Consider the following 12,595-nt stretch of genomic DNA (forward strand, 5'->3'; position numbering starts at 1 on the left):
CTTCACATAAGTAGAGTCATGCAGTATTTGTCCTGTCACTGGCTTATTTCAGTTAGCATAATGAACTGAGCATTTTTGGAATAGCTAAATAAAGTTTTTTATGAAGTTGACTAGTTACAAGTATAATATCTTAACAAAAGATTCTTCATTATTAACTATAATACAGTATTCCAAAACCACATAATAGCACCCCCAAGACTTTCAGCAGCAAGAACATAGCTAGGGCTTGGGTAACAGTTTTATGATACTACTATAGTCAGAGACCAACTTCACATCACAAGCAGTTCCCTTTTGTTATGTAGATTCCTCCAATACAAACTAATCATAAAGTCAGTAATTATGGCAAGCGTGAGAGTCATTTGATGCTTGAATGTTCCACACAGGTTTATTTTCCGTCTGTCAAGATTGAACTGCCTATAGTATATCACTAGGTTGTAAGGTAAAAATAAAATGGGAGAATTAGGGAGTATGTTTAAAATTAGAGGCCAGGGTTTAAAGAAAGGTGTGCAACTAGATTTAGAGTCAGCTGAGGGCCAGGGAAGCCAGCAAGATTAGATGTACCAAGTATCCTATCTACAAAGCAAATGGAAAAGCAGGTAGATGAATTGCTCGGTGATTACACAAAACTAAGATCTAAAATAAAAGATGCTTGGCAGAGAAGAAAGGAGAGACCCTTCATAAAAGTTTGTACCAATTAATTAACTTTGAAAGAGGACTGGTTTGCCCTGACTGGCGTGGCTCACTTGGTTGGGCATCATCTGCAAAGCGAAAGGTCACCAGTTCAGTTTTGGGTCGGGGCACATGCCTGGATTGCAGGTTTGGTCCCTGATCAGGGTGTATAAACAAGAGGTAACCAATTGATGTTTAGCTCTCATATGGATGTTTCTTTCCCTCTCTTTCTACCTCCTTTCACCTCTCTTAAAAATAAATAAAATCTTTTGAAAAATGACTGGTTTGAGATACAATAGTAACCTTTGAATACTTTTAATATAACATGAATTAACATAACATATAAATAGTACAAAATCTCTTTTCCAAGCAGTGTTTCAGACACTCAGAAGTAAACAGTAGTCATCAAATAGGGGCATTAAAACAAAAAACAAAACCTTTAGAAGTCTAGAAGTATTAAGTTCAACCATATGAAATTGTCACTTTTTTGTACATAAAGAATTTAAATATCACAAATTTCATGTTTTGACCAAAAAAATGTGGGGAGGGGGTCATTAATTCAATGCTAAGAATAAAAACCTGAAGACATGCTAATTTTGTGGTTTCGGAGGTTTACTTCTACGGGAGAATATTACTGAAACAGGAAAAGCATTTTTGACATTGTATACTAAATGTCTGCCTCAAGTCACACATAACTATGACCAGTCTGTACCCACTTAAATAAACCTAAAAATAAAAATTTCCACTTATTATCATTCCCTTTTCTTTTTTGTGTAACATTTTATTAGGAATGGATGTCCTAATAAAATTCTATTCCCAATAGATCTCTCCATCCCTTTTGTTGAATCTCTGAACCCAGCCATTAATGGTAAAACTTCAAATACATAGTCCTTCCATGCCCACATACACCCTACTTTTCAATCTATTATTCACCCGCCTTCTGCTCCTCACTCCACGCTACAGCTCATATCTACTGCTCTACTTTCTTCCAACCTTGGCACAGTGACAGTCCCATCTGTCAGTCCCAAGCTGTCCCCACCCCCTCCTTAGAATATCCCAGTGATCTAATCTTTCCTGCATATATTGTACAGTTTTAGTCCTTCTGCCTTTCCCATGTACATGACCTCTGTTGTTTTCAAGAATGCATGCTAGATTTTATATGTAACTTCCTGCCTCTGCATATCTAGATCTCAGTGGCTTTCTCAAAACCAATTTCACGTAAAATGCATCAGAAAACAGAATCTGAATTTTATAAATTAGAATAATTTTATAGAGAGTTGTACACACCTTGAACTGAAATATTAAGACAAAGAGACTCATCCATACCAGGTATGTTTCCATGTGGATGCACCATCTTCTCTGTGGCAGTACTTCAGGAGTACTTTTTAAATAAGTGTAACTTTCTGGATTGGAAAAGTAAACACCGGGCCTGTCAGAACTCCATCACATTGAGGATAAGGGACGTAATTTATAATAGGAAAGGGACCTCAATGTACCTTCAATATTTTTTGATGACGGAAAGTTTCAGAACAGTTCAGGTATATTTCTACTGGGCGTAATCATTTGCCACCTTTGATTCCGGCAGCTGTAGGACCTATTTGGTGACATAATCAAACAGACTGACAAACACAATTGGACACAGCACTGTGTGGAATGATCCAGCAAAACCGCCCACCCTGTGTTTACATACCTTGAATTGGCTATTTCCACTTTGGTTCTTGCCATGGCTGCTGCCCTTTGTGCGCCTTCGATAGCTCTATCCACCTTCTCCCTAGTTTTTGTATTTCTTATTGGTATAAGCTGCTTCCTTATTCCACGGACCAAAATATTATTTTTGTATTTCCCCTCTTCCTTGGAGCCATCAGGAAACACGGTGCAGCCGTAGCCATGCCTCTTGTTGTTGACCCACTCGCCCTCGTACTTCATGCCATTGGAGCGCTCGCTGATGCCGAAACCATTGCGTTTGTCATTCTTCCATTCACCCATGTAGGTTTCTGTGGTAGTGGCGTCCACATGGTCTTCCACAGGGCAAAAGTCGCAGTCGACATCACCAAAGCTGATGGTGGAGTTGGCATCGCTGGAGCTAATTCTGCTCATGGCCGCATCGCTCCGGACTGAGCTGCGCTTGCTGGAGATGGAAGACTTGGATTCGGACTTGCGGATTTTCATGCTCCCAAGAAGGGAGCCCCTGCGGAAGAGGCCTCCCTTCTTCTTTCCGGGGAGCTCCGCATCGGCGTGGAAGTTGAGCACAAAGCCACCGCGGGTGCCGGCTGGACTGTCGGCAGCAGCCGCTGCATCGTGGAGCACGCTGCCATTGCTCTGCTCACTGCGCAGGGAGGCCAGCGAGGTGCGCAGGGGCGAGCGAATCACCGTGGCCATGCCATAAGGCACGCTCTGGCGCACTCCGTAGCCATGCCGCATGCCACCAGCCCACTGGCCCTGGTAGGTACCTTCAAGAGACCAAAACACAGCATGAGTCCAGGGAGGAAGGTGCCCCATCTTGCCAGGACCTGCAGTGCACTTGGGCATCTGGGCGCACAGGGTGGAAAGGCCCAAGGTCAAATCCCATAGCCTTCCCAGTCAACTGTACCAGATGCTTTTCATTTGCGAATCCTCACCCTGTGACTTGGTGTCTATTTTGGAATTATACAGGAACTTAATAGTCTGGTCATTTTGCTGCTCATCTAAAAATTTATACCAGTTTCAAATGAAACTACTACTTTTGAATACCAAGGGTGATCATTGGAAAACAACTTTTCATCCCTGAAATCGACACATCAGAAATCCCTCTTAGTAAATTATATAAATGTCTAACCTGCTCTGTTGCACACCTAATCCAACATTGAATGTTAACTGTAATTTAAAAAAGTAAAAGAAAATTTCAATGTAAAAAAAAATTAAAATGCAGTGCCATAGTAGATGAAATGAGTTCTACCTGTGGATTTTATTCTAATTTCACTATTAATTACTCTCATTTAGCTGAAAAATTCTAAAAATGACTTTTGGATCTGTCAGTATAACATTCCAACAAGATGAAGGACTTACTGAAGGATGGGTAATCAAACAAATTGTCTTAATTCTATCATGTTCACACCATTTTTGGGGGGTGGTGGGGAAAATGAAAATATTTAGGATTATTACTTAAATCTGGGTGGAACTTTCTGAGCTAAGAGTGATTTAACAAATACAATCTATATCCTGAATAGAGTGAACCATCATGAAAAAATGGGCAATTTGTTTTAACATTGTGTACCATCAGGTGAAAAGTGTATGATTTGTCCCCTATTGGTGATGAATGTGAGCTAGGCTTATTGTGAAGATCATTTCACAAGATACACAAGTATGGAATCATTATGTTGTATATCTGAAACCAACATTTTGTCAACTATACCTAAAAAAATACATATTTAAGCAAAAATTTGTTCCACATTATTTGCTAAATTTCTATTTTCTCCTGCCACTTCCCTAGCCTCTGTCCCTGCACTGTGACTCACAGCAAGGACTAGAAGCACTGAAAGTAGGAATTACCCTAAGAGAACATAAAATTTCTAAACTCATGGCTTATGTGTTCTGTTTGCAGGTGTCTGATAACTGTATAGTAAACAACTATGGTGGCTAAAAAGAATATACTATTTACCCTCAGAAAAACTGAAATAAGGCCAAATGAAACCTTTTACTCTTAATATTATGGAATTCATCTCAGAGCAAAAATGTGTTTTACAGGGTTCCCTAAAACTTTATGATACCAGATCACTTTCTCAATGATTATTATGCCCTTTCAGAAATAGGATAACCTCTAAAGTATTTATGTTCAGTAAGGTTTTCTATTAAATAAATTAGCAAAGACATTTCAAAATTAACCTGATACAGTTTTTGAAATAATCTCAGGAGTAAATGAATGTTAAAATTATGGAACTTAGAATTTTCTTTTCAAAATCAAGGTCATATCCTTTCATTAAAGGCAATATTTAAATTACAGTACCTCCCCTGGAAATACTGGGGTGGAATGCTTTGTAAAGTATATGATTGTGTAACCACTAACTGTATACCTGAAACTAATATAAAATACTAATAAACTGTAATTGAAAAAATGAAAATAAATAATTTGAACACTAAATTAGAGCTAATGGGTACAAAATAAAAAAAAATATAGTACCTCCCCAAAGCTATATGGAAATTTTAAGATGCAATTACTTCTGTATTTGTAACAATTCACAGGATCATAGAAAGTAAATCATCATTACAGTCTGTCTTTATGTCTGTTTCTAATTTTATAGATCGACCTTGAAGTCACTTTTCATTTTAAATTGCCATATATAGATGTCCATCATGTGGTGTATACGTCATTTTAAAATTCTGAGCAAAAATGCTAGTAGTTATATGTCATTGTGTTAACAAGGGCTATATTTTAAAGTTAAAACCACAATGGCTCCCAAATCAAAAGTTTTAACTAATTTCAAGACTATACAGCTTATTTTGCTATATTTATGTCACAAAACAGACAACAGCAGGACAAAAATGAAATACTAAGTAGGCCTGGTACTGTGAGGCTCATATGGTAGGTAGATGTGAAAGTCTTAACCAGACATCCATGCACTTCTGAGGAGATGGGTGGGCCATAGCTTTCTCAAAAGGATAAGCCCAAAGGGGCAGGACAGTCAGATGGAACATGTTAAGATAAGAAACTTTCTACTGAATATTAGCCATCTGCAAACATCATCACCATAACAGGGAAGGTAACAGAATTACTAGGAAATGTCAACTTTAACTTTTTCTTTGCCTATCTAGATAAAATTTAAATTCTAGGATAAAAGTTATACAACCTGACTTACACATACTGAAACAAACCACCTTGTTTTAGATATTTTGTTTTAAATAAATGTGAAACACTAAAATTATATCCTTCTAACTTTCCTACATAATGACAAGTTAATTTTGCTAGAAGAATATCTAAAGGTGCTGTTAGAATCAGTAAGTAGTTATACTTCTACATTGCAACTATACTATCCTAGTAAATGTTTGGCACTGAGAGAACATTAACAACTGGTTTCCTTAAGTATATCCTTAAGTAAAACTAATATTTAGAATTTTCAAAGAAGTATTGCTTGAAAATCTAAGCAGTTTAAGGCAACAGTAATAGTTAGGAAGTTTATGTCTCTGGTTAACTGTTAAGTAGGGAAGGCAAGATGAACATTGTGGCCACGTTCCCATTCTATTCTGTTAAATTACAATATATGGAAGGATTCCTCCATGGACTTTCCAGAAACAGTTTAGAGTTAAAGTGTTAGCTGTTCATCTGAAATTTAAACTATGTTTAGTTTAGTCAGTGAATGTAGAAAAAAAGGGCCTCTATTTCTTTATGAAGCACATGGGGTCCATGCCTTTATTTGCTGCTCAGATAAAGCTCTAATTAAGCTCCCCCTGATTCCTTAAAGATAGATGCAGATTTCACAAGTGTAAAACTGACTTTTATAGGTTTTGTTTTAAAGTCTTCTTTGACTTTTCATCTGGGAGCTGATTTTCTAGATAAAGCCATTTTGTAGTAGAAGACATCCAGTTCAGAATGAGTTCCAGTCAAATTAAGACTGTCGTATGCCAAACCTGTTTCTATGCTACAGATGGGGGTGCGCAAGTACGCATCCAGTTAACAATGATGGGTCTTCCTAGATACTTCTAATAGTTTTCTAACTGGTGAGGACAAAGATGAAGTATAGCAGATCAGAATTTGCACCAAAAGTGCTGGGTACCTCAACTTGGGTTTTGTGAGTATGGAACCAATTCATTCTAATGTAATATTCAGGGGTTTCCCTTCAGCAACACATTATACATAAATCAGTAATAAATCACATGATACTTCTCACACGGAATTACTACTTCCTTTCTCCTCTAACTTAATGTTATCACAAAATATATGGAATCACATTTCCCCTAAGTCTGACAGAGGGTAGATAATACCCTGGATCTGACAGAGGGTAGTCTGTCTGACAGAGGGACGGACATAGAGTTGTGCAGAGGCAAACAAACAACAACAACAAAAGCAAGCTAAGTCAAGTAAGAATATAGAAAGTAGTATTTCCTATTTGGGCCAAAACCTTTGTATGAAATAAGTTATGGCCACACACTTCCAGTTAGATCCCCTCCCCTTTTATGATTGAAGACTTTCTCATTAAACAGAGTGACAAGTTAAAGAAAGCAGGAAATCACCTAGCACAGAGTAAACACTCAATTGTGACTTTTAAGGGATGTTTTTCCCCTTCCTAACTGATAGCATATTAGATTTTTTTGTTGTTGTTTTGTAGAAAAAGAAAACCACTGTACTATGGTGATGCCAAATTTTAAGGATTTTAATTTTTTAAATTTTAAAACAGGAGGCAGATTATAAAGTCAGCCAGGACATGTATATGAGATTCCACAAAATATACAGAGATGACCTTCACTGTGCTATATATATTTTGATTACTAGCTATAATGAATGCTCTAAACCAAGAGATTTTGTTTAATGACTTGTAATGTTAAAAGAAGACTAACTTATTTTTAACCTTCCCAAACTGAAGTATTCACAGCCTTCCTGAAAGGTTATAAAATGTTGTACACATTTAAAAAATGAATATTGTGTTCCACATTTGAGCATGGAATTTAGTTGTATTGAAGAGCAGGTGCTTCCAATGAAATATAATCACAAGCTAAGGTATTGACAGGGCAGCCAACCAAGGCATCCTATGCCCATTTGAAACATCTAAGGGCCCTGATGAACTACTACAGAACTTGGGACCCAAGCAGCCCGTATAAAAGTACTCAAAGATTTTTTTCTTCCTTTTAATACATGAGAATAATATCCTTTGTACCATAGGACAAAAAGATGCCCTTTTTAGCAAATGTTACCATTCTGCCACTTTGCATTTGAACATGGCCCATGTTCTGAGTAAGTGAAGTACACAAATTGTATAAGTCTTTATATAAGCAATGGCCTAGCTGGGGTTGTACTGGACTGTAGAAACTTTTAACTGAATCCCTTTAATATCCTCCAACTCTGAGCTGCATAATTCCAAAAGTGACATCACCTCCTACAACCCTTTTTGATGAATTATGATTATGTTTATTATCAGAAAATGTATATTGCCAAAGCATAAGCCATTCATCCTTCTCAGCTTATTACTCAAGGAAGTTCATCAAGTTCTGACACCTGTGTCAGTAATGTATATTTGAACTAATTGAAAAAGTATGCTCTACTATATATCTAACTTCTTTTGGAAAAATTATTAAATATTAAAATAAGGTGAATTTTGTTCACAGCCAGTATACAGTTTACACCATACACCTTGCAAGTCAGTTTTGAGCACTGTCATTCTCAGGATTAAAGCAGCTGCTAACTTAACTATCGGGACTATAGCTCTCAATTGTATTTTTTAAAACATAGAGTTCTGTGTTCATTTCTAAAGTGTTTTCCTGGTAACTTGTCTATAGATCTCTAGGTCAACAAAGACTACCACTGTTTTGACCGAATACTTTAAGAAACCTTACGAAAACTAAGAACAAAAACCCACACCCTGAGGCCTGCTCCTGCATCAGGTGGCCTTTTCGCTCCCATAACTAGGATGTTTCCAAATGCACCCCAAATAAGGTGCCATTCCCCCACATCCTAGTTATGGGGTTCTGGCTTCTATCTTTAGGCTACCAGAGGACCAGCAGCGAAATACGACTCCGTATGAAACCAATCTGGGAGCGGTCAGCGCCGACCGCCAACCTCGAAAGCTCAGGGCGCTCGCTCTAACTCCAGGGTAGTAGTGATTTCAAACCCGGCAGGGAGAGGAAGGGATCAGGAACGTAATGTGACGGGCTCAAGTGACCGCGTCCTCTCTCCAGCCCAACCTTCCCGGGCCGCGCTTCCTCCCGCGGCTGTGCTGCGTTGGCGCCGGCCAGGTATAGTCACGCCTGGCTGCCCCGGCTGTGGACACAGCGCCTGCTCTCAGAACCGGGTCAGGTCAACCCCCCTCCTCTGCGCACCAGTGGCATCCTAGCGCACCTTCAGGACTAGGGCGCAAGCGGGGTTGGGTGGGAGGCTGCCCAGGTGTTTTGGCGGGTTTCCGTACACGTGCGCCTCGCGTCCCTGCCCCCCCCCCCCCCCCCTCCGCCCCTTAACCCAGGCAAAGCCCACCGCGCCAGCCTTCCCAGCTCCCTGCGACGCCGCTCACCTCCGTCCCCGTAGGTCTCCACGCCATACCCGTCCTGCAGCCCGTTACTCCAGGTACCCTCGTAGCGAGCGGGGGTGCACAGGCTCTGCCGGACCCCGTAGCGCCCCTTGAAACCATGTGACCACTCCCCCCGATACATCCACTTGCCCTTCGTCTCCACCCCCAGCCCGTGCCGCTTGCCCTGAGCCCAGTAGCCCTGGTAGGTGTTGCCGCTGGGCCAGGTGTAGCCTCCGACCACCTCGAAGCCGTGCGACCAGGAGCCCGAGTACTCGCCCTGGCCCTTGGGCCCCGTGCAGATGCCGTGCCCATGCGCCTTGCCCTCCTCCCAGCCGCCGCAGTAGGTGCCGCCATCGTCGAAGTCGAACCTTCCGCCCGTCATTCGGGGGGCAGCCCCGGCGCGCTCCCCGCGGGGGCACGAATGCGGGCAGAGCTGAGCACGGCAGGGTGTAGTTCGGGGGTGGGGGCCCGGCGGGCGAGCACTCGACCGCGCCCTGGGCAGCTCGCGCCGCCGCTCGGCTCCAGTCCGACGCCGCCCCCGTCCTTCCCTCTGCTTTCCCCGCCGCCGCCACCGCCGCCTTCCTCCTCCTCCTCCTCCTCCTCCTCCTCCACCACCACCACCACCACCACCGCTGCCGCCGCCGCCGCCCTGGCCAGCGCCGCGCGCGAGAGGACAGCCCGGGCTCCGAACGGACCTTCAGCTACTCCCGCCCGCCCACGTGAGCCGGGCACCGCCCCGCGCCCGCCCCTGTCGCCTCCCTGGCGCGGAGGCCCGGCCCTGCGGCGCTCCCGCCCCACCGGGCCCAGCACCCAGCCCCGGCCCGCCGCTTCTCCGGCGGGGGGCGCAGGGTGCTCGTGTGCTTGCGCAAGGGTTGGCGGTGGCAGTGCTACTGTCCCCAGGGACCTGCGACAGTCCCCACCTGGAGATGAAGGCGCGTCTGCAAGAATGCTTGGAGACAGGTCTCGGGCGGTGGAGCCTTCTGGGTTTGTGTTTGGGGTGTATCAAGGTGGTTAAGCGTCTGTAAGTGTGGCCACGTGTGTGTCGAGGGAAAACTCCTGTGTGCGTGTTTACCGGCATTGGGTTTGTAATTGTATTTTTTCAGCATTCGAATTTGTGTTTTGTTGCATTTGTCATGCTCGCTGTCATCATGACTTAATATCCTCCAGATATATGTATGCCTGTGATATAAATCGGAAGCAGCCTAGATATAATTGTGCAGGGTGTTCTTTGACACCTACTTATTTCAAAGCACATGTGTTTGCATTTAGATGTAGGGGAAGAGTAATACAGTTTGAAAAAAGCACGGAATCAATTGGTTAGTTTTTATTTGTAATAATGGAGAGGGTGTTTTAAATCTGTCTCTGATTATAGGCTATTTCCTTGTACATCAGAGGCCATTCCCCTTAATGACTCATTTGTTCTATCAACCTTAGAAATTTTTTAGCCAGGAGCTGTATACCCAACAGGCAGACGGCTCAGTCTGTGTATATATCAGGTAAGTGTCTGGAATGTACACCTGGTACCTCTCCATTGGTATCCACAGCTTAAGAAAGTAAACGGGAGCTTTCAAGGAGGTATATGGTAAGTGAAACATTGCTCAAAAACTTAGAGTCTGTGACCTACAAAACCAGGTACAGGTGTCAGCTGATCTTTCCAGTTACAACATTGCTTTGTTGAATCCTCTTTCGACAACTCGTCTACACTTTTAAGTCTCAATTTCACCATCTCCAGTATGGAAGTGACAAGAGTTGCCTGTCCCTTGTTATGTTAGATAACAACTGAGTATACTACGGGTTGCAGTGCAAAGCCAGGAATTAGAGATTGGTAACAGGCAAGTTCAATCAGTTGGTACTGTTTCTGGTGAGAGCAGGGGTTGGTCTCAGCCTCACCCTCAAAATGCCCATAGGACACTTCTTTGTGGTCCACAGCCAGGAATCTTAGGTTGGCCTCTCAAGGACACACTTTGCAGAGTATTCCTGGCATTCCTTAGGCTAAGATGCTTTTGGATGACTGAGTGAGCACCAGAAGCTGCCAAACTTTCATAGATATGTGATAATCAGATAAAAATATAAGGACAGGTGTCAGGGAGGGCAGCAGGGAAAAGTAGACTGAACTGCACAGAAAAGGAACTGAAATAGACCTTGATTGCCTCCTGCTCAGGACTGGAGCAGGCCTTTCCTGCTTATCTGTCTGAAATGCTAAAAGAAAAAAATCTCAGTTTACACAGAACCAAATCACCAAAGAATTAGAAACCCTAATCCATGGTACTGCCTACAGAACTGCCAGGAATAGAGCTTACCCTAGTGGCCTGAAATAATTCCGCATCTTGCTCAGCCTCTCACCCTGGGCTGGGGATTGATTTAGACCACTGGGAAAACAAGGGCCCAGGACTTTGCAACTGAGCCACAACTGCATTTCTTTGTTATGGGACACACCAGGGCCAGCAGTTCACATAAACACATTTCCATCTATTTGGGGGTTCTGTTTCACAGGAGAAGCAGTGTGGTTGCAAACACAACTATTTTTTCTCTTTTAAAACTGGCTTTCTTCATAGAGTATCCTTTGTCCCTTGATTATATTTTTTTGGACCTATCCATATGTGTTGGGTCCACACAGGAATATTTAAAGACTATATTTTTGTTTGCAAGCATGATGGAAACATTGAATGATTTTTACTTTTCCTAATTAGCTCTCATGCAAGTGATGAATTTTCTGGAATATACAGCCCAGAGTGAGTTTTTAGTTTCTGTAAAAGATGTCTAGTCCATCTATGGTGGATACACGCAGGATCATGTTATATATACAGCTGGGTAAAGTATAGCAATTTGGGGAGGATAACAGATATGACCATTTATCTCTTTTTTCATCTTCATTAATAACTTTATGGATGTGGATATTTTGAATATGTCGGCTATCTCCTGCTATTGGCTTCTAGTGGGTAGAGGCCAAGGGTGCTGCTAAACATCTTCCAATGCATAAGACAGATCCACAGCAAAGAATTATTTGGCCAAAATTATCAATAGTACGTAGAGACTTTGCAGATCACTTTTGACACAATCAGTCACAGCATCTTTTTCATATACTGCACGAGTCTTTTTTTTTTTGCATTTCAGTTGCATTTTTACCTTTTTTGAAATAATAAAGCATAATACACTGACAATGTTGCTTATTTTCTTCCATCTTCAATATTAAAATTGCTGCACAAAATTCACTAATTTTGATCAGTTTTTCACTTTAAATTATATTTTATTGACTATGCTGTTACATTTGTCCCGATTTTACCCCCTTTGCTTCTTTCCACCCAGCCACCCCCACTCCCTCAGGCAATCCCCCAACCATTGTTCATGTCCATGGGTCACACATAAAAGTTCTTTGGCTACTCCATTTCCTATACTGTACTTTACATTCCCATGGCTCTGTAACTACCTATTTGTGCCTCTTCACCCCCTCACCTCTTCATTGACTTCCCCACCATCCTCTTCCACCTGGCAACCATCAAAACTCTCTGTACATCCATGATTCTGTCTGTTCTTCCTGTTTGCTTAGTTTGTTTTTTAGATTCAATTGTTGATAGATATGTATTTTTTTAACCATCTTATTGTTCATAGTTTTGATCTTTTTCTTAAGTAAGTCCCTTTAACATTTCATATAGTAATGGTTCGATGATGATGAACTCCTTTAGTTTTCTCTTGTCTGGGAAGCTCTCTATCTGCCCTTAGATTCTAAATGACAGCTT

The 12,595-nt window shown here is 41.8% G+C and overlaps 2 protein-coding genes across 12 annotated transcripts in view; one reads left to right on the forward strand and one right to left on the reverse strand.

The window, feature by feature from the left end:
- The window catches only part of JPH1 (junctophilin 1), a 91,323-nt gene extending 81,856 nt beyond the window's left edge, over positions 1–9,467 (reverse strand). Inside the window, exons 1-2 of one of the 2 annotated variants that reach the window (XM_045849488.1) lie at positions 8,862–9,467; positions 2,360–3,119 (exon numbers count right to left, since the gene is read on the reverse strand). In XM_045849488.1, the coding sequence (XP_045705444.1) occupies positions 2,360–3,119; positions 8,862–9,240 (1,139 nt within the window). In that variant the 5' untranslated portion in view covers positions 9,241–9,467. The remainder of the gene's footprint in view (positions 1–2,359; positions 3,120–8,861) is intronic. The other variant, XM_045849487.1, reaches the window with a different exon arrangement.
- Positions 9,468–9,704: 237 nt separating this feature from the next.
- Positions 9,705–12,595, forward strand: part of GDAP1 (ganglioside induced differentiation associated protein 1) — a 51,147-nt gene continuing 48,256 nt past the window's right edge. For 3 of the 10 annotated variants that reach the window (XM_045849509.1, XM_045849508.1, XM_045849506.1), the window contains exon 1: positions 9,709–9,842. The gene's annotated coding sequence lies outside the window, so the exon portion shown is untranslated. Of the gene's footprint in view, positions 9,843–10,329; positions 10,355–12,595 lie in introns of those variants that run through there. The other 7 variants (XM_045849499.1, XM_045849504.1, XM_045849494.1 and 4 more) reach the window with 4 other exon arrangements.

The sequence above is a fragment of the Phyllostomus hastatus genome, unplaced genomic scaffold, assembly GCF_019186645.2.
Source record: "Phyllostomus hastatus isolate PE091 unplaced genomic scaffold, TTU_PhHast_1.1 phas_contig_65, whole genome shotgun sequence".
Classification (NCBI taxonomy): domain Eukaryota; kingdom Metazoa; phylum Chordata; class Mammalia; order Chiroptera; family Phyllostomidae; genus Phyllostomus; species Phyllostomus hastatus.